Below are 21,569 nucleotides of genomic sequence, written 5' to 3'. Positions count from 1 at the left end.
GGTTCAAAACCCCACATGGGTACAATGTGTGAAGTCCATTTCTGGTGTCCCCCGCCATGATGTTGCTAATAGCAGTGTAAAGCTGTACTCACTCACTCGCTCACAACAAACCCTCTGATCCAGTCCAGATACTTGACATTAATAGAGGTAGGGTCTCTTTGAGGAATGGTCCTGCATAGGTCAACAGATTTAAATACTGGTAGGTTTCAGATCATGCCTCTAGTAAATGTATTCGAGTTAGAGGAGACCAACTCCATGTAAGCGTATATAATATCAGTACTGATTACAAACTTTGGTAATGGAAACAAACTGAATTACTAGAATCTTGACAAGAAGTTGATCACCATTGCCATGGTAACCTGTTACTGGAAGGAAGTGTTTCCGCAATGAATTCTTGACAATGCAGTTTTGACATGGAGGGGTAGTTACCGGTAGACAAGCCAAGCACCTGTCATGTCCAATCCCAACTGGGTACATTTGATTTTCAACAACCATTGCTTGTCGCAAGAGGTGACTAACAGGATTGGACAGTCATGCTCACTGACTTGGTTGATACATGTCATCGTATGCCATTTGCATAGATTGATGCTTATACTGTTGATCATCGGTTTGTCTGTACCAGATGTGATTATTTACAGAATGCCACCATGTAGCTGCAATATTGTTGAGTGAGGCTTAAAAACCAACTGAGCCAACATCTTTTTTCTTCTTCTTCTCCTTTTTTTTTATAAATTTCTGAACAGAAAAGAAAGGGCCTTATGTTTGGGCAACTAATCATTTTCCAATTGTCATTCTCTTATTGCTCCATTGCAGTTTTCCCAGTCTCGGGTATGTTTAACCAATCCCAGCATGCATGTAGTGTTGATGTCTGTGACAGTATATTCAGTTTCGTTAGAGACATGGGGACTTCCATGTCTTGTGGACATAAGAACCAAACCATTCTCTCATTGGTAAGGACTTGTAGAAGAGACAGTACTGGAGCATGATGACTATATCACATTGCATCCTGTGTGATGCCTGTGTTTAATATAGAAACAAGGCTATGAAATTAGTAAAGTATTGTGCAGCAGCTTTCATGATACTTCGTACCATTTGTAGAGTAAATTGAAGTCCAAATTTTGCTATAATTTATAGTTTGAATGAACGAATTTTCATCAAGGCGATTACCAGTGAGAGAAATGGTCAGGCTAGTTTGTGTACATAGTGCACACTTTATTTAATGCAATGTTTCAATTCGTTTTCATTACTTTTTTTTTCTCTCATTTTAGACTACTGCTGTTTTGTTTGGGTCATTATTCAGTTTTTCATTAATGGGTGCAGGTTCGAAGATTACGTGCATAGTATTGATGTCTTTTGGAAAGTTGCTTCAGAATTTGCCAAGTTAAGTTAACACAACTTCACTCAAAGAGGGAAATATTTTCATCAATGTGAGATGCATCAGATAATTTGCTGTTTATACTCTATTACTTATGAATCGATTTGATAATGATAGCATGTCCAGAACAATATATCATTATATATTTTTACAAACAATCACAGATGTATAAGTAGCAGTCTTTACTCCATGTGTACACGTAAATTATCCCCCTCTTTCTCTAACAATCTCCATGCTGAATCTTACCCTATAATTAATTATTATAATCTTACCCTTACCTGCCCATAGCAAGCATTGTCCTCAGAGCCAGTGAACTTTATTGCCTTATTCCTGGAAATATTCCCTGAAGAATTGTTGCTCTGTGTACATCAGTACAAGTGTCCAATGAAGAGGTCATGATCCATCTAAAACCCAGTTACGTTTCAAGGTTTGCCAGAACCAAATCTGTGCTTGTGGGTTATAAATGTCTCGGACAGTGATCATGTTTCCCACACACTGAGATGACACATCATCGTATAATTGTTAAAACCAGTGTAAAACAAACTTGCTCACTCACTACCTCATGTGGCATTGTATTCATAAGAGAGTCATCTTACTTTGGGACAAAAATGGGATTTTCTCAAAAATTGACTAACTGGAAACTTCTTCCTGGGTAAAGTACAGATTCTAATCCTTTTGGGGATTAAGTGTGTTCCAGGAATGAAACCCACACGGTAGTGTTAGGCACACAAAGTCAGCAATGCCTTCTTGTCTTGAAGTCTTGGCCAGGTGATGTGCAAGTCATACTGACACATCATTGTCATTGGTTCAAGCCAAGAAAATATGATAATATTGATAAGAATCGTCCTTTTATTTTGCTCGTTTATCCATGCACATTGCACGTTCAAAGTACTGATGTATTATCCCCAGTCAACTAGTACAGAACACTCCCTGTGGAGAATGCAACCGGTTGTCTGTCAGATGCTCAAATTTCAAATTCTGACTACCAACGTATCAAACCATGTTCCAAATATACTGCTGGTGCTTCGTTGTGGGACAGAGCTAAAGATGTACAAACTCTCCAGAGACAAGCTGTCAGACATTGGCACCCATCGGAGTATGAGATGGCAGAGTGACAACTGTTTGATTCGTCAGTTCTGTAACTCTCTCCTATATTCCACGTGGGATGTTTGATTCCCTTGTTCAGTAGTACACCCCTATATTCCATGTTGGATGATAGGATAAAAATGATTCTGTCAAACGTTCACTCTAAATATTTTTATCCCCCTGGCATGTAATGCGGGGGGATATAGTCAACGCCGTGTCTGTCTGTCCGTTCATCTGTCCGTCCGTAATCATTTTGTTTCTGGAGCATAACTCAGAAACCGTTCAATATTTTTAGACCAAACTTGATAGATATAGTAATCTCAGCCTATGGTTGTGCCTTTTGCTATTTACAGATTTTTGGCATTTATATTTTTTTTGTTTTTCCATGGAACATTTTGGTGTTAGTCTTATGGTGGGGTGGGCTTCGTTTCCGGAGCAGAATTCAAAAACCGTTCAATATTTTTCTGCAAAACTTTGTAGATATATCAGTCTAAACCTATAGTGGTGCCTTTTGGTATTTACAGGTTTTTGTGATTTATTATTTTCTTGGTTTCCATGGAAATGTTTCAGACATAGTCTGAAAAGTGAGAGGTGTGTTTCGTTTCCTTAGCAGAACTCAAAAACATCTTAATATCTGTCTGTAAAACTTGTCAGATATGTGTTGCAGACCCCAAAGTGGTGCCTTTTGCTCTCTACAGGTTTTTGTGATTCATTATTTTCTTGGTTTCCATGGAAACGTTTCAGACTTAGTCTCAAAATGGAGGGGTGGGCTTCGTTTCCGGAGCAGAACTCGAAAACCATTCAATGTTTTTCTGCAAAACTTGGTAAATATATCAATCAGAACCTATAGTGGTGCCTTTTGTTATGTACAAGATCTTGTGATTTATTATTTTCTTGGTTTCCATGGAAACGTTTTGGACTTTGTCTGAAAAGTGAGAGGTGTGTTTCATTTCCAGTGCAGAACTCAAAAACTTCTAAATATCTGTTAGTAAAGCTTTCTAGATATGTATGGCAGACCCCAAAGTGGTGCCTTTTGGTTTTTAAAGGTTTTTGTGATGTATTATTTTCTGGGTTTCCATGGAAACATTTTAGAATTAGTCTCAAAATGGAGGGATGGGCTTCGTTCCCAGAGCACAACTCAAAAACCATTTCATATCTGTCAACAGATCTTGGCAGATATATGACATTGTGACTTTGTTGGTTATAGATACATGACATTTATAATTTTCATGAATTCCATGGAAACAATTCAAACTTAGTGGAAAAAAACAATGAGTAACTCTCAGATTATTTGTCCTTTCAAACATGTGGGGGTCGGGGGATATGTCATCTTCTGATAACTCTTGTTTTATTTCTTAGTTTCTCTTTTTCCATGGAAACAAGTCAGACTTTGTCTCAAAAGTGAGAGGTGTGTTTCGTTTCTGGAGCACATCTCAAAAAGTTCCTAGTATCTCTCAGCAAAACTTGGTAGATATACGTGGCTGACCCCAACGTGGTGCCTTTTGCTATTTTCAGGTTTTTGTGATCTATCATTTTTCTAGTTTCCGTGGAAACGATTCTGACTCTCAAAATGGAGGGATAGGCTTCGTTTATAGAGCACAACTTGAAAACCATTTTGTATCTTTCAGCAGATCTTGGCAGATATATGAGACAGATCTTGAAGTGGTGCCTTTTGCTGTTTACAGATATATGACATTTATGTTTTTCATGACTTCCATGGAAACGATTCAAACTTAATCTAAGAAAACATCAGTTACTGTAAGATGATTTGTCCTTTCAAATATGTGGGAGCCTGGGGGATATGTCATCTTCTGATGACTCTTATCTTAAAACTGGAAATTCTTTTAAAAAGTTAATACCCATCTTAGTCAGAAGTGCCAATTTTTGCGTCAGTGTTTGGCCAAAATACTAACTGGTCTTAAATAGGGTTGGTATCTCTGCTGTTCAGAAAAGTGTTGAACCTACCTCACTCTCTCACCTGTCACCTTACTTAACCATACACTCTATACACAATTGCTGTACCTCAGTGACAGGTTGTAGTGACACCCTCTCTTTTAACTGTAGTCTCACTAATTAACAATAGCGTTTTTTCCACCCAGATAACATGGATCCTTTCTTGATGACCAATAATGATTCCACTGTATACACAATGATTGTATTGATACTTAGTGCTAAAATGGATAGATTTGATGGTTTGAGTAAGACTTCAAGAACTATCTACAACTCTTGCCACAAGTCCGAGGAGGAGTTCAGTAAACTTCCATTCAGTAGTCAGCTCTGTCCATGTTTCATCATCAGCATCTGTGAAAAAGCGGGAATACATGTATTGGTGAATGTGGCATGAAACATGCAGGACAGTGATTGTGTTGGTGCTTACCAACATAGATCTATAGCTGTGTCATTTCTCAATATTTTAACCCACTTGGGTGTTTTACTCAAGAATTTGAAGAATGAACTTCTTCATGTTCTTCCCCTGTATGTTCCAACACAGAAAAACGTTTCTGTCTGTTATTTTTGCCATGTGCTTTTAGTTTTTAGGCAACCCTGTGAAGTGACTAATGATGTCAACTGTGATGTCCGTCATGAGTGATCCACAAATAGTTAAATACGTTAAAAATCAGGTCTATAGAATAAAACATGAACGTAAATAATGGTGCTTTAACAAGGAAATGTAACTTGATTGTAGGCATTTAATAGTACAGCCCAGTGTGATGCAACTACTACAACAACAACTGCATCTCCCACTACAACTACTACAACAACAACAACTACTCCTACAACAACTACTACTCCTACAACAACTTCTACAACTCCTGCTCCAACAACCACTACCACTACTACCACTGCTACTACTGTCCCTTCATCTACTTCATCATCAACCATTATTAGTGACAGAAGTTCGGATTGTGGTGGGGTGAGCGGATCAAGCATGCAGACTGAGATTGATACTGGTTGCATTACAACTAGTCCTGCTAGTAACAATATCCTAGACAACTCACCATCAACTAACCCTGTGAAAAATACTGCTACACAGATAACTACTAACATGGATGGGAAAACTGCTAGTGGTTTTGTTTCAAGAGCTGCCACTGCTTCTGCTTTGGGAAATACTGCTGATATGACAACTACTAATACTGCTGCTTCATATGATAAAATTTCACAAAATGACCGACCGTTGGTGTTAACGACAGTTTCCACAAAAATAATATCCACCTTGCATGAAAGCACTGAGAAAGGGAAATCGACCAACATCAGAGTCTTACACTCACTTGTACTTACAACACCAAGAACAAGGATCGGTGACAAGAATGCCCGCTATCATGTTGTTGATGGCGACACAGCTTCCAGACAGTCTGGCATCACAGGATCAGCATCAAATATCTTGGAGGGTTTCGTGTGTGACGTAAATGACTTTGTTTCTCTTAGTGTCGTACATGTGAAATCTGCCTCAGTTGACTGTTTCAAACACACACACTGACTGTTAAAACAAGGTGGACAGACAGACAGACAGACAGAATAAGGTTACATTCCTACATTGTTAGCTGAACACATTGATCAAGACTAAAACCAGGTTCTTACAAATATGCAGCTGAATTTATTATTACTCCGAAGTAAATATTTGTCCAATTGAAAGAATAGGAAATAGAGGATAAGAACTAGGCTCTAAGGGACTGTGCATTAGATATGGCTTGTTATACATTACTTAGTTGATAATGCATGGCTTTGATTAGTTGTCATAAATATCTGTCCCCTTGTTTGATGCACTACTGCATATACTGTTTCTCTTTGAAATATCTGTTGCTGTGTAAACATGTATGTGTAGATGGCTTTATTGTGGCATCTTTCTGGCCTGCTGTACTCCTTCACAACAGTTTAGACATTGCATAAAACACAACCGTGTGTGGCATCATCATCTCAAATGTTGATGAATGAATGCAAAGTAATTTGTATAATTAGTCAAATTTCAAAGTTTTTAGAGACTATTACAGCTCTTTGTCAGACCAATGACCCTTCATCCTTCGAACAAGAGGTTTCTACTGTCAAAGCTGCCCAAAGAGAAAAATCATTTTTATTTGGCAAGTCTGTTGTCCTGAAAAGGTTCCATATTTATTCACTTTGGACCTAAGGAGTGAATGAAAAGGACATATAATTGTTTGCCATACTGCGCTTACCTCAATCTCCAATTGTTCCTCTTCACTTCTTTGTGTCCTGATATTTTGAGTTGTTGTTGTCGTTGTTGCAGCACATGGGTGTAGCTATTTCCGCCTGTTTGTTGTTTTCAGCAGATTGCTTTCACTTGTCTTCTTTCATTTACATGTGTACCTCTCAAAATAATTTAGGGGATTCCCACACTTTTCATTTGACGTCATGCTAGAGTAGCTTTAGTGTTTTCATATGATGTGATGTCCTTCTTTCGACACAGACAGCCTGAAGAAATGTCTTTTTGGATCAGTGTATAGGGACATAAGCTATACCGGGCACCAAGTTATCCTGGGTATTTTCCTTTGAGCTCGTCACTGAGATACAGTTCATTGTAATGTGACATGGAATTGATCTTTCCCCTCTCCTTGGATCAGTTCACACATGACTTAACCCAGTCAAGCTTATGTCCAGTGCAAGAATCAGTATGACTGAAGCCAGACCTTTGTCTGTGGTGGCCCAGAGGCCCAGGTGCACAATCAGCTGGTGATGCATCCCATACGCCAATAATCATGGGTTCAAATCCCACACATGGTACTTTTTTCTTTTAGCACCATTCTGTTCATAGTTTGTGTGACTGCCTGAGAGTGAGGTATCGTAGTCGTCAAGTCCAGGTGTCATGGCCTCGGAAGGTGTCGATGGCATTGACGGCCGTCTTTCTGTGACCAGATATCCATTTAGTGAAACAGTGTTCTAGTGTTATGAACAATGTTCTGGTCCAAACCTAGAGGCGACTAATAGTCGGCTGGTCAAGGTAGCTGACTTGGTTGATACATGTCACCCCAACTGCAATCAATGCTCATGCTATTGATCAGTGAATTGGCTGGTCCAGACCCAATTATTTACAGACTGACACGATATAGCTGAAATATTGCTGAGTGAGGCATAAAACTAAACTCAATCATTATGTTTTAAACACTGACATACCAAGATGTATGAAACCAATCAAAATTGAGGTACAGTCTACATGAATTTTGTTGTGGATTTTTAAAGAGAGTAAATGCTGAGTACACAGTTGATATTCAAATATCAAAAAAACTAGAATATTTTGTGTCCATTTTTTTCTGTTTTAAGTGAAAAACTTGTTTGTCTAAATAAGTCACATAGTGTGTTGCCTTGAAGCTCTCTAATCAAGTTTCTTTTGTGTACATATTTTGAAAAAATACATTTGTGAAATCGGACAAACCTTTGAAGACAACACATGTCCATATCCGGCGTCTCTTGTAGTCAGCTTACCCTGTTCTCTGCCTGTCTTTCTCTACAACATTTATCGTTTAGACTAAATATTCCAAGCAGTTAAGCAATGTACTGGATGACAACCTCTTCCAGTACAGAGGACATTTGATTGTACATGCTTGTCAGTAGGTCTGCATTGTCACTTTCTGAATGTTTAGTTTGCAGTCTTAGACTGGTGGCATGCAGTGTGTGAAATTGCTGCTTGCCCTCCAGCATGTGGCTAGCAAACTGGTCAGGCGGCTGAAGGTTCCGAAATGTCCCTGACACTACTTATTACAGAAATTTGAACATGAATTTTTCATTTACACCTCAAAGTTGATAAAAGAAATATTTCCTCCCATTTGATCCATCAAAAATAAAAATATTGTTTTTATATTGGTATTGAATCAATAACAGGATTAGGGCTTTCTTTTCTCATCTTGTCCTAGTGCCTGTTGTGGGTGTAACATTGTGTATACAAGACCTGTTTTGATTTGGTCAAGTTGTTTTTATGAAGTTTGACTGTCGATTGTCAAACATTGTTTGGACCAGAAATAAACTCTTGCATTTTCAAGTTTCAAGACAAGAAGTTTCAGACTGTTTAATAACTTAGGAGGTTAGCTAACCCTGATAATCTTGAGAATATTTCGCACACTGGTTGTGTGTATTCCTAGAAATTGTTTCACTGCTGCTGTATAACTTCTGAAGATGAAGTGTGTTATTTGAAGACCAAATTTATATTTTACTGAAGCAAGAGGAATGGTGTTTTCCATATTTCATTTTGTCTGACAGAATAATCATTTGTGGTGGGAATTATTTCTTTTTGTTCTCTTTATGTTAGCATATTTCTGTTTATGTTTATATTGCTTGTAAATTGCTTTGTATATTCAAAGAGATTATTTTAGTGAAAGCCATCTGAGACAGAATCTCTGCTTCTGTTTATATACTCCCTTAACTTTGATATACTTTCAGCACACTTGACATTAGCGTCTAGTAATTAATCTGTTTTGACAATTAATGTATTGTCATACATAAGATTATGATTTCGATGTTTTATTAATGGCTCACATGTTTAACTGTACCACTACTATTGCTTATTATCCTAACAATTGCATCTTTTAAGTATCACAACACACCTATCTGGATGAAGGTCTGACAACACCTAGTGTAGATATCTGTACTGATGTTTGTTGTCAACCGGTGAAGGTCCAAGTTAGAATGTATTGGCTTCATTAGTTTGAGATTTAACTCTCTATTGTGAAGATCAAGGCTAGGATTGGTGACCAGCAACTTGTGCTTGTCCCAAGAAACGAGTAGATGCTCCACCTCGCCAACTCGGTTGCCACTGTTGTTGTAAAGCTGGAATATTGCATACAAATCAAAGTTTGTTGCCAGAATGCAGACATCAAGTGTAAAGATGTGAATGTTTCACTCCTTCCAACCTTGGCTAAAGAAGCATTGATGCTGACTAATTCAAAAGTCACATGGTCTCATGGTGTTGTTGTCAGATGTTCACACAGATAGGTGTCAGATTCCAGTAAATGATCAGATATTAATGAGATTTGTCTTGTATAGTTTGGACAAGAGAGATGAACCACATGTAAATGCAGTCTGTCATACTGGTAATCACAGCACCAATTTGAAAATGAAAAACTTGTTCAGTAACTGATCAGTTTTATAACCTTGGATGATTAGTTACTTGGCATGTTGGTAACATAAGGTGATGTTTTTAAGCCTGAATGGTTTTGGTTTTTCTCCACAGAATAACACTGAAGGACTGTGCAAGGTGAATGACAGTAAGTGTCCTTTGTGTTTCGCTTTCTCGGAGCTGCAGCCTGTGATCTCCAGTCCATGATTGTTCTAACAGTCCACTGCTTGTCATATTGAATCAGACCCTTGAAGGTCCGGGGTAGAATAGATCTTCAGCAACCCATGCTTGCCATAAAAGGTGACTATGCTTGTTGTAAGAGGATCGGGTGGTCAGACTCGCTGACTTGGTTGACACATATCAAGTTTGCAGATTGATGCTCATGTTGTTGAACACTGGATTGTCTGATCCAGACTCGATTATTTACAGACCACCGCCATATAGCTGGAATATTGCTGAGTAAAACGTAACTCAACTCAGCTGGTGTAAAACTCAGTCACTCACTCAAATTTACTCTTGGGATCAGATGCCTGCTGACATGGTTGATGCTTGTTATTGTATCCCACTCACTGGATTTTGTCATCAGGCAGGGGCCTATACACTGCGCATCTGGGTAGAATATGCAGAGAAATTTTCAAGTTAATCACTGAAAGAATAATTGTTGTGTACCCATTATGCATTTGAAATGTTAAGTACGCCAAAAGTTTGAAACAAATGTTTACAGAATATATCTATAAAAATTGCTTGCTTGCATATCAAGATATTGATTGCTATCAACATATTGTTGAACTGTTAGTATAGGATTAGGGATATTTTTATGAAATCATTTAATATACATCCCAGCAAAAGCTTAGACTTACTTAAAACACTCACTATATGTTACGTGTGTGTGTATATGTTATATGGTTACATCAAAGATTGATTTCTCCACTAACTTAGGGGAACCAACTTGCAACCCTATGCAGATGACTTACATGAGATTGTGCTGAAAAGCATGTGCAAACATCGTGCATGTGAACTGCTGCATTTTTGTGTAAAGTTTTGTTCAGAATTCGCCACTGAAACTCATTGAACACATACTGAACTCATCCTTTCTAAAATATGACAATTATCCTGTCAGTGTTACGAACCTTTTTTGCAATACATCAGTTCATGTGTAAACAGCACCTTTGAACAGCATGGAATATTTTGCCAAATGTAGCTTAGAACAAATGCTTTAGTAACTGGCTATCTTACACATGTCTGTCTAAACATGTGATGGGGAAGCATATGCAAGTTGGTTTTGATTAGGTATGACATAAGCTGTACCTGCCTGTTTGTAAACTTACTCAGTGACATATATGTAGGTCAGTAAAATCACTGAAATACACACATATTTGAAAGTAGTGGGTAACAAGAAATGAAATAACCACTCAACGTTGATAACACTCACTCCCAGATATTACAGTGATGGAGTACCCACTGGAGCAGAACCTTATCTGGAGCTCTGGTCATGCCTTGATTATTACAGACCTCTGTCATATAGCAGAAATACTGCTAAGTACAGCTTCAAATGCCAAATGAAAACAAATCATGCTTGCATGTTTCTGTCAGGAAAGCAATCGTTCCAATGCCAAATCTCCTGTTCTCATGAATGATTGAACTAGAGAAATGAAGAGTGCCTGTGTTGACTTGCGTCAGGCAGGTTCTTTTGGCTGACAAGACAATATTGTGTCCCTGTTCTGTTGGTTTGGCCCAAAAAGACATGATGACACTGATTTGTGTTTTCTCTTTTGAGACAGTGCAATTGCATGATATAAACTATCTTCATAGTTTGGTTTCTGTTATCAGAAAACCCCTTTCACAGACGCGTGACTGACTCAGTCAACAAACCAGGAAGGTGCATCTGCAGAGGTGACCATGTGCAGGTTGCGTGGTTACTTTTGGGACTGCATGTTAGAATTACCTTCCCTTGTTTATAAATGCAGGTTTGGGAAACCCTAATACAGGGTATATGAATGGCCGAACACTTAAACCTTTGGGTGGGACAGATGAGAAGTTTTGTTGGATTCTTGTTCCAGTGTAGTTTCTATTGATGATTGATAGTAGGATATGTATTGGCTAACTAGACTGATGGTCAGTTTTCTACTTTGAAGAATATCATTCACAAGTTGACCTTTACCTTGTGAGCTAGTGGTTGAAGCAATGTACAGAGCCAAGCAGCCCAACTGTAAGGAAATCTGATGTCAGTCAGTTATGGAAGGGTGAAGATGATTTGTTGTTTGTTTCAGAATTTCCTGTTGGAGCAGTTGTGGCCATCGTGGTCCTCCTGTTGGTGGTCATTGTGGGTGTCGGAGTGTGGGTGTTCTACGCTTACACACATCCTACTTCAGCGTCAGGCATGTGGCTTATGGAGGTGAGTTTGTGCTGTCACAGAATAAGTTGGAGGTGTGAATCATTAGAGTGGGAGCACTGGTATGAGCGTTGTGTTGACATAAAGTATAAGAAAGTTGGCATAGTCATGGTAGTAGTTATTCAACTTCTGCATGCAGTTTTGCGATACTGATTCTTGTACCTTGAGTCACTGTTCTGGCTCACGAACCATTTAGGGCTGTCATGGACTGTCACGGACTGTCACAGTTCCAGCTTATGAACCATGTAGGGCTGTCACTGTAACTTTCCTGGCTTATGAACCATGTAGGGCTGTTACTGACTGTCACAGCTTATGAACCATCTTGGTCTGTCACTGTTGTGGCTCATGAACCATCTAGGGCTGTCACTGACTGCCCCCCTTCTGGTTTACGAACCATCTAGGGTCTCACCTTTATGGCTTATGAACCATCTTGATCTGTCACTTACTGTCATCGTTCTGGCTTATGAACTGTCTTGGCCTGTCACTTACTGTCACTGTTCTGGCTCATGAACCATCTTGGTCTGTCACTGTTCTGGCTTATGACCCATCTTGTTCTGTCACTGTTTTGGCTTATGAACCATCCTGGTCCTTCACTTACTGTCATTGTTCTGGCTTATGAACCATCTTGGTCTGTCACTGTTCTGGCTTATGAACCATCCTGGTCAGTCACTGTTCTGGCTTATGAACCATCTTGACCTGTCACTTACTGTCATTGTTCTGGCTTATGAACCATCCTGGTCAGTTACTTACTGTCATTGTTCTGGCTTATGAACCATCTTGGTCTGTCACTGTTCTGGCTTATAAACCATCCTGGTCTGTCACTTACTGTCATTGTTCTGGCTTATGAACCATCTTGGTCTGTCACTGTTCTGGCTTATGAACCATCTTGGTCTGTCACTGTTCTGGCTTATGAACCATCCTGGTCAGTTACTTACTGTCATTGTTCTGGCTTATGAACCATCTTGGTCTGTCACTGTTCTGGCTTATGAACCATCCTGGCCTGTCACTGTTCTGGCTTATGAACCATCTTGCTCTGTCACTATTCTGGCTTATGAACCATCTTGGTCAGTCACTGACTATTAGTGTTTTGGGTTGTTTTTTTTCACAGCATCGACCCAGCCAGATGAAGGAGAAGATTGCCAACATCAAGTTCTGGAAGTCCAGCACCCCAACTGGCACAAAGTATCAAGTGGAGTCCGAGGCATGAGACAACAAGAGGAGATAGCTCAAGAAGACAATGTTCTATTTTGCACCGTCATAAAGGCCACAATGTAGTTTAGAGGGTTGCTTAAAGTAAACGGTATGAATGTAAGACGTGTAATATTAAGTAATATTTTCAGTATTGGGCTCTGAATAATGATATGCATGTAATAGACAGTACTCTAATAATATAATAATGTAATAGAGAGACCATTTGATCCTACTCTTGTGTAAGACAATTTTCATGTTAGGTCAGAACTCTAATATTCAGACTTTGCAACTACAGTGTGCAAATATCCATGGAAATTTAAACAGAGACCATATTAGGGGGCTGGTAGCAGGTTTCACAGGACTTTTGACCGTGAGATACTGACACATGTAGTATTGGTCTGTGTTTTATGCAGCACTGTGATTGCACCTTACGTTCATGTTAAGTGTTACCTTCCAGAGGGTGGGAGGGACGAATCAGTATTTTCTGGCTGATCAATGAATGGTGAACACTCAGGCAGATGTTTCATACAAAGCCAGCAGAGAACAATTGAGACATGATGACCCTTTGATGATGTTGTCACTTTCATCAGTTTGGGAAATTTGAAGACACGTTAATGCTCCCGGGATTTATCAACATTGCCAAGAACATGCAGCTGGAAATTTTACTTGGGCTTGTAATCATCGGCAAAATATGCATAAAAACATAGATCGGTAAACTGATGAACAGGTGAACATTGACATGATGTTGATGGTCATAGTTGAGAAAATTTGCACTTGATTTGCAAATTAAATAAATCGAGAAATGAGCATAAGTTACTCTCCAACATATGAGGATTTTTAGTTCAAACAAATATGTCGACAGCTCTCCACAGCTATGGTGCATGTGTACCTAATTATTGTATTACACATTGTTCTCTTTGGAGTAAGCCGTTACACAGGACATTGGAGGAAATCTCTGCTGGTGATGTACGTACTAGGATTTGTATTATATCCTCAACACATGGGTGCAGATTATTGTATATATGAATATGTGTTTTTCCAAGATGAGGTAAAAATCTGTGATATTATCAACAATGAAGGAGCTGGAGTAACATAGATCATTTAACTATGTGGACATTTGGTTCAAGACATGAATTGCTTTCAGTAGAATGTGTATATAGCAGTGATTTAGCATTCAGTAAATATGATACTTTTCTTAATAATCTGAATATATTTAGGCTTTCCAAATTTCATGTGAATCATATGTTTTGCAAACAGTTATTGGGATAGGCTCCTGAATTAATTCTTTTCTTAATTTTTGCAGCAGTTACCCAATTTATGGCTTTAGAACATATCAATTTATTCAAAATTTATTATGTTTGTAAGCCGCAGTTTGTTTTTGGTTGATTTTTGAGAATCGATGCATTACAAGATATTTTTTAACTCTTACCTTGAAATCTGGTCCCTGTGGAGCTTGACCTTTCTCGCAGATATATTCTACTCAAAAGAAGTTACAAACGCCTGATTCTTTCATAGTAGTATACATCCTCTGTCACCAGGGAACAGGTAGACTGTAGAAGTATGAAAGAATGGGATATACCTTAACTTGTTTTATGTAGGATATATCTGCTGGTAATACAGTACCTGAGTAAATGTTCATGCCATAATGACACATTATTTTTCTATTTAGTCAGCCTGATGATCTTGCTTTACCTTCAATTTGAAACTGTGACTTACTATGAACATATCAACTTTTATGTATTTGTGCATCATGATTTTGTAGACGTTATAAGATTGTTGATCATACCTTGTTTGCGTTTATCTTGCAAGGAATGGTGTATCCATGGCAGATCTGACTATTTTTTATTTGCATACATGACACATGACATATATCACTCCTTTTGCACTTTTTACAAACAGAACAGCAATAATATCCTTTTAAAAAGCAATGAAAACAAAATTTCTTTTCTTTCACTTTCTCCACACTTCGAGTAAAAACATATTGCATTGTGTTTTGTTTTTTCGAAAGACATGCAGTGGTGCAGTAGGAAAGGTGCTTGTAGACCCAAGGAGCCAGGAATACAATGTGTGCACACCCAACTCATTCACTCACTCACTGGCAAGCTGATGAGTAGTGCTTGACTACAGGAGGCCAATGTTAACCCATTATGGATGCATATAGCATAGTTGGTGTATATAAGACAAGTACTTGTTATTGATAATGTTTATGACAATTGCTTCAGGAATGAGACATACATTTTTATATACCACCTCTTTACTGCACTTCCTACCACAAGAGATTTCACTTCTCCATGTGAGATTTTGTGTTGAACTTATGAGGAAGACGAGAGTTTGTTTACATTTCGGTATTATTGACACTGTTGATGAGATTTTGTGTTTTTTTGCAATTCTACCACATTCCTATTTTGCTTTTTGTCCTTAACAGATTGGGTGTTTTTGTACATCCAACAAAGGTGTTGTCTTATATGAAAAGGGTTTTGGGTGTTGTGATACACTGAACAAGGTGTCGTGATACTTTGCAAAGTGTCACAGGTAGTACAATTCACAAGGTATGTCTTTGTACATTTTGGGAGGGTTTTGTGATACACCCAATAGGGTGTTGTGATACTCCTAATGGGGTGTCTTTGTGCATTTAAGGGAAATGATGTCATATTAAACCTAACAAAAGGCTTATTACGATAACAGAAAGGGTGTTATAATATAATATTCAGTAGGTCTGTTATATTTGTCAGATGTATGAATCTCATCTCAGTGAATACTGTATTTGTTTCCACTGTGTAGCTACTCACTCACTCACTCTTACTCACTCACTCACTCACTCACTCACTCACTATCAGATTTGTCATGAGTGCCTCAGTCATTGGCTGTCTGTACAAAATTCTGCAAACTCAAAATCTACTTTGGTTGGTTTGAATCATTAGGGATACTTGTAGCTAAACTTTTGACACACACCTGAACAGGTAATTGACTCACAGCTGAACAGACAGTAGACTCAAATCAGAGTTTCTTATCAAGATGTGTTTGATCAGGCTCTGTTTCATGAAGAAAGTTTTACACCTTGACTGTCAGGTGTTATATTGAACTGTAATAGTTGCAACAATGTTAGTACTATCACTGTTGGAAGTTTCTGATGAACTGTAGGAGTTACGACAGTCTTAGTTCTATGACTGTTGGAAGTCTGTGTTGAACTGTAGGAGTTACGACAGTCTTAGTTCTATGACTGTTGGAAGTCTCTGATGAACTGTAGGAGTTACGACAGTCTTAGTTCTATGACTGTTGGAATTCTGTGTTGAACTGTAGGAGTTACGACAGTCTTAGTTCTATGACTGTTGGAAGTCTGTGTTGAACTGTAGGAGTTACAACAGTCTTAGTTCTATGACTGTTGGAAGTCTGTGTTGAACTGTAGGAGTTACAACAGTCTTAGTTCTGTGACTGTTGGAATTCTGTGTTGAACTGTAGGAGTTACAACAGTCTTAGTTCTGTGACTGTTGGAATTCTGTGTTGAACTGTAGGAGTTACGACAGTCTTAGTTCTATGACTGTTGGAAGTCTGTGTTGAACTGTAGGAGTTACGACAGTCTTAGTTCTATGACTGTTGGAAGTCTCTGATGAACTGTAGGAGTTACGACAATCTTAGTTCTATGACTTGGAATTCTATGTTGAAATGTAGGAGTTATGACAATTTTTGATATTAGCACTAAACTATTTATGAAACAGGGCCATTTTGATCACTTTTTTGTTTCTGAACCAGAAAGCAGTGTGTTGGATTATGCAGGTTGGGATGTGTAATTCAGCCATATTTACACTCTTTTGTCAAACAATATCAATCCTATTTCCGTATTTATGCATAATCAATGTCGCTGAGTCTGCCAAGTTCTGGATCATGTTGGTGTAACAACAGAGTTCATAATGTGATACATCCTGCAATAAATAAGTTGTGATGGGTCTGTTCCACTGTATGATACAGACAGAGAGCAACCACACTCTGGAATACAGAAATGTATAGCATGGGGAGGCTGTTGTGAAGTGAAGTGTCTCTCACTAACAATACGCCCCAAAAGAGATGTGTACATTAGTGATTCATTGAGGATTGATGGCTCCATGTTTTTATGTATAATGTACATTCGTTTTTCTCTGATAGTTATTTCTCAGATCTATAACACATCAGTGCCATGTCTTAGAAGATATGCCTCAAGCTGCCACACACAACAGTCGAGCATCCTGGCGAAAGCGCAAACAAACAGATATCAACAGCAAACAACAATAATAATCCCGCTGATGACATCCTTACCTTGTAACCTGGCTAACAGTATCCAAGGCTTGTTAACACTGTAGAGCAAACTTGTGACTCTCTACTGGCCGAATGTTACAGCTGCTGTCTGTCTGTCTGTCTGTCCGTCTGTATGTCCTTGTGAGGACTTGCTCAATGAACAGACCTCTATGAACTTTATGATGTAGGTTCCACACAAAATAGCATAATTGTGTCTGGAAACAGCTGTAAGTTAATATTTCAAGTATGTACAGATTAACAAGCCAACAGCAACAAAATTGTTATTATTTATGGAGGTTTACTGTTATGTTTAATTTATTGTGTTTAGGTTTTATGGATGTATTTATTAGTGTTACATAAGTGTAAAAAAGTCAAGTTGGAACTTGTTTTAGAATCTTCTTTTGCAGGTGGTTAATCTCATTTTAATATTAAAATGGGCATCTTCGTGGAATGTTTTTACTTGTACAAAGCCCATGACCCTTTGTTTGTTAAAGTGGACATGAAAGACACGAGTTTGTGATCTCTATCTCTACCAGCATATCAACTAAAACTTTATTTTATTGCGGCTGTATATATCTGAAGTTTTTACATTCTTGAAATTGTCATTTTCTCAATGTTTGCTTTGAGTAACAAAATGTTTGAATGTGTGAAATGAAGAATCACATTTTACCCGTCCCAGAGATTTGCACTTTGACATTTGTTGTTTCAGGCAATAGATATTTCAAATTTCTCAATTAACATTCTTCCCGTGAAGTTTTAAACTCATTTTATTTGACATTTTAGTCGCAGTTTACTTGAGTTAATCGAATTAATTTTTTACTTTTTACAAGTTTTGTATCTAAAGTTCCATTCAGATAATCAGTAAATCTTGTTACCAACCCAATTTGATTTCAGTTATATTGAGATTGAGTAACCCAAGTATCTGTGGTAATCGTGAAAATGTAACCATGGTAACAGATCATTCATATCATTTTTCGTTATTCGGATATATTGTTTGTAAGTAAAGAGCTTTCAACCCACCAAACATTTGCATCTGTTTCTGCTTGTCTGGATGCCCTTGCATAACTCAGAAGCTAGACTCTGGGAATAGCTGTGTAAGAAGGACTTTGTGACTCTATGTTGAAAATTTGTACATGACGACAATAGTTTGTATATAATGGACTAACTTGGATGTATAAATTCTTTGAAGATGATGTTATTTTTGTATCGATCTGAATTGTTGACGTGTGATCATATGTGTGTTTTTCAAGCAGATTTTTGTTGCCAAGGTTTTTTATCACGCATTGGCTACTGAAACAGACTCAAAATGGTGACACTGTGGTTTTGTTACTGGTGACCTGTTATATACTCATCAGGGGCTCTTGGATAACTCATGGTATCCCAACCAGGTTTAGCTAGAGGCATAACTGTTTAAAGAACTCATCTGGGACTGATCATTAAGAGGTGAGGCCAAACTGTTTGCAAGGCGAATAACATGTTTCCACCTTTCAACCAGTGCCATCTCACCAACTTATCTTGATCATCATGGTTATCTAAAGGCAGGTGGAGCAACAGTGACTATTAGAGGTGTGACAATACGGAAAATTCACAATATGATACTTACTGTGAAATCTTGGAACGATACAGTATGATTTTATACACATCAGGATATGCTGTCTTTAGTTATTTTCTTTAAAAACATACATTTTGACATAACCATCAAATTCAAGTGAAAAATAACAATCTTAAGGTCAACCATGTGTATCATGATATGAAAAGGCATCAATATATTTATCGTCCGATAAGGTATCACAATTATCGATAGTATGATATATCCCCACAGCCTGTACAAGAGAACAAATCTTAACCATGTCTGTTTACATTTACTATGGCCCTGTTCTGCCCCTTGAGATCCAGCAATCAAAGGGGAGAGAACCAGTCAACAGTGTCATCATGTGAGTTGATCACAGTAGTCCACCCAGCCATCGTTAAGCTTCTTTGAACTTTGTTGAAAACAAGGATGTTGACCTGAACATCACTTTTTGGATTGCCGCCATTCTACTGTCCCTGAGGTATTTGGTCATTTGCCATTTCATCAGTCATGTCATTTGGCTTTTAAAATATAAATTTTATCTGAATTGTTTTTAGAAATAAACTTTTGTGAAAACTTTGCATAAAAAACTATGAATGTGGTGATGAAAGATTTGTGCCTTTCACTTATTGCTTATTCAATATTAGTGGCAGTGAGCAACAGATGTAATTTTTCTCAAGTCACTGGGAATTGAATTTGAAATAGATGTTACTGGCTTGCAAACAGTTATCGCTGCATACCAGTTGTCGTTGATGCATGTTTGTTGAGTTCGTGCAAACAGCCTGATTTTAACTCTCATTGTCTGTCGCTTTTGTGACGTGTCAATGTGTAAAGTACTACCGAAGTACGAGTCAAGCTGTCTACTCAAGTGCTACAGTTAGGTGTTGGTGATAACTGGTATGGAGGGGTAACTGGTCGCTAGCCAGTAGAGTTGATCAATTAACCACAGTGTTGACACCCTAATACTGATTTGTTGTGAGACAACATCCACTTGATATATAGCAGGAATTTCCACGCAGATCACAGGAGATATGATCCAGACGAAAGGCTGTCCAAGACATTTTGTTGTATATAGTCTTGGCCCAATAATTAACTATTTGTCAGTATTGTGTCTATTCCATTAGCTTGTTTTTAACTATTCACTCGGTTCAAAGAAGCTTACTTCAGCTCTCATGCCAGACTGTTTTGGAAAAAAATTGGTTTGCAATTCCACGGACTCTAAAAATTGAATTGAATAGAATAATTTTTTAATGAAACAGTATTTTTATATTCCCTTGTTCTGAAATATGTGAACTGAAAGTTACACAGTTACTGTCACTTTGGAAATAAATGTAATGTTTAAAATAAATATTTGGACAAGACATTAAGTCATGAGAATTAAAAAAAAAAATTTTTTAAATGGGATTTTCCAATTGTACTTTTTTCATGCTACCTTCTTGTATTTTACAGACACTTTGTAACCAAACAAAAAATATCATCTGGCCTGATGTCAGTATAACCAACAAAGCATCACTTGCACTACCATTAATACCCACCACTTGTAACCCTTCGTTCGTGTGTGCTGACAATTCCAAACAAGGTGAATATTGGGAGAAGCAGGTACAGTGTCGCCATGTTCAGTTACAAATACCGTAACTTATTTAGTGGAGAGTTATTTTAATGTATATAAACAGACAAGATTGTGTATCCCGTCCATCTGGTGAATGTTTTGTACTGTGTTTTACTCTTCAGACTAACACGATTATCTACCTTTGTAGAGTTACCTTCCCATGATGTCCGAGTTCTATCATTTACGCAGTTATATGATTTGGGATTTGTGTTTATCATGAATATTCAGAAGACATTTGAAAAATTCATATGCTGTCGGATTGCAGCATACATTTTCAAGGGAAGATAACTCTGAAAAGGGAGATAATTCTTACCAATTCTCCCATGGTGATGCCAGCCTGTCACCAGATCCTATATGAACAATGCTAACCTGTACTAGAGTTGTATGTACAGTGTGCCAACACAACTTCTCTCCAACTTTTACAACTCCAATAAACATTCATCATTATTAGCCTAAGTTTGTTTGGTTTTTTTTTTGTTGCCAGTGGCATAACATTGGTTGTAAGGGCTTGGATTGTAGCCAGCAATCTGAAAGCTGGTGCAGAGAACCCTTCCTTCTTGTATGAGGGTGATGGTGTGTTGAAACTTGACAGTGAGGCTCAGTGGTGTGTCAACAGGTTTAGATAGTGGCAGTTCTTTGTTAAACACCACACTCCGCAACATTCCAGGTATGTATGGCAGTAGTCTGTTAATGATCAATCCTGGACCAGACAATCCAGTGATCAACATGGAGTATCAGTCTACCCAGTTTGGATATAATGACAAATGTCAACCAAGTCGGCAAGCCAGATCTGGGATGTTGAAGACAATTTCTCACCTGGATCTTCATGGATGTGCAGGGGTTCAATTTTTTATTTAAAAGCCGCTTGCCACAGGACTATAAGGAAGGCTATTTCTGAGATGTCCAGGACTAGCACAGTGGTTAAAGTGTTTGCTTGCCATTAAAAAAACTTTGGATTCTTTTCCCCATACTGGAACAGTGTGTGAGGCCCATTTCTAGAGTCCCCTCCTGTGA

General features: G+C 38.1%; 1 protein-coding gene across 1 annotated transcript in view; it reads left to right on the top strand.

Annotated features, from left to right (window-relative positions):
- The window catches only part of LOC137255529 (plexin domain-containing protein 2-like), a 117,249-nt gene extending 96,244 nt beyond the window's left edge, over window positions 1-21,005 (top strand). The window contains exons 12-16 of the mRNA XM_067792960.1: window positions 814-828; window positions 5,148-5,375; window positions 9,639-9,672; window positions 11,795-11,919; window positions 13,025-21,005. Of these exons, the coding sequence (XP_067649061.1) occupies window positions 814-828; window positions 5,148-5,375; window positions 9,639-9,672; window positions 11,795-11,919; window positions 13,025-13,123 (501 nt within the window). The 3' untranslated portion in view covers window positions 13,124-21,005. The remainder of the gene's footprint in view (window positions 1-813; window positions 829-5,147; window positions 5,376-9,638; window positions 9,673-11,794; window positions 11,920-13,024) is intronic.
- The last annotated feature ends 564 nt before the right edge of the window (window positions 21,006-21,569 follow it).

Source organism: Haliotis asinina, chromosome 11, assembly GCF_037392515.1.
Source record: "Haliotis asinina isolate JCU_RB_2024 chromosome 11, JCU_Hal_asi_v2, whole genome shotgun sequence".
Taxonomy (NCBI): domain Eukaryota; kingdom Metazoa; phylum Mollusca; class Gastropoda; order Lepetellida; family Haliotidae; genus Haliotis; species Haliotis asinina.
This window is presented reverse-complemented; position numbering and strand designations above follow the sequence as displayed.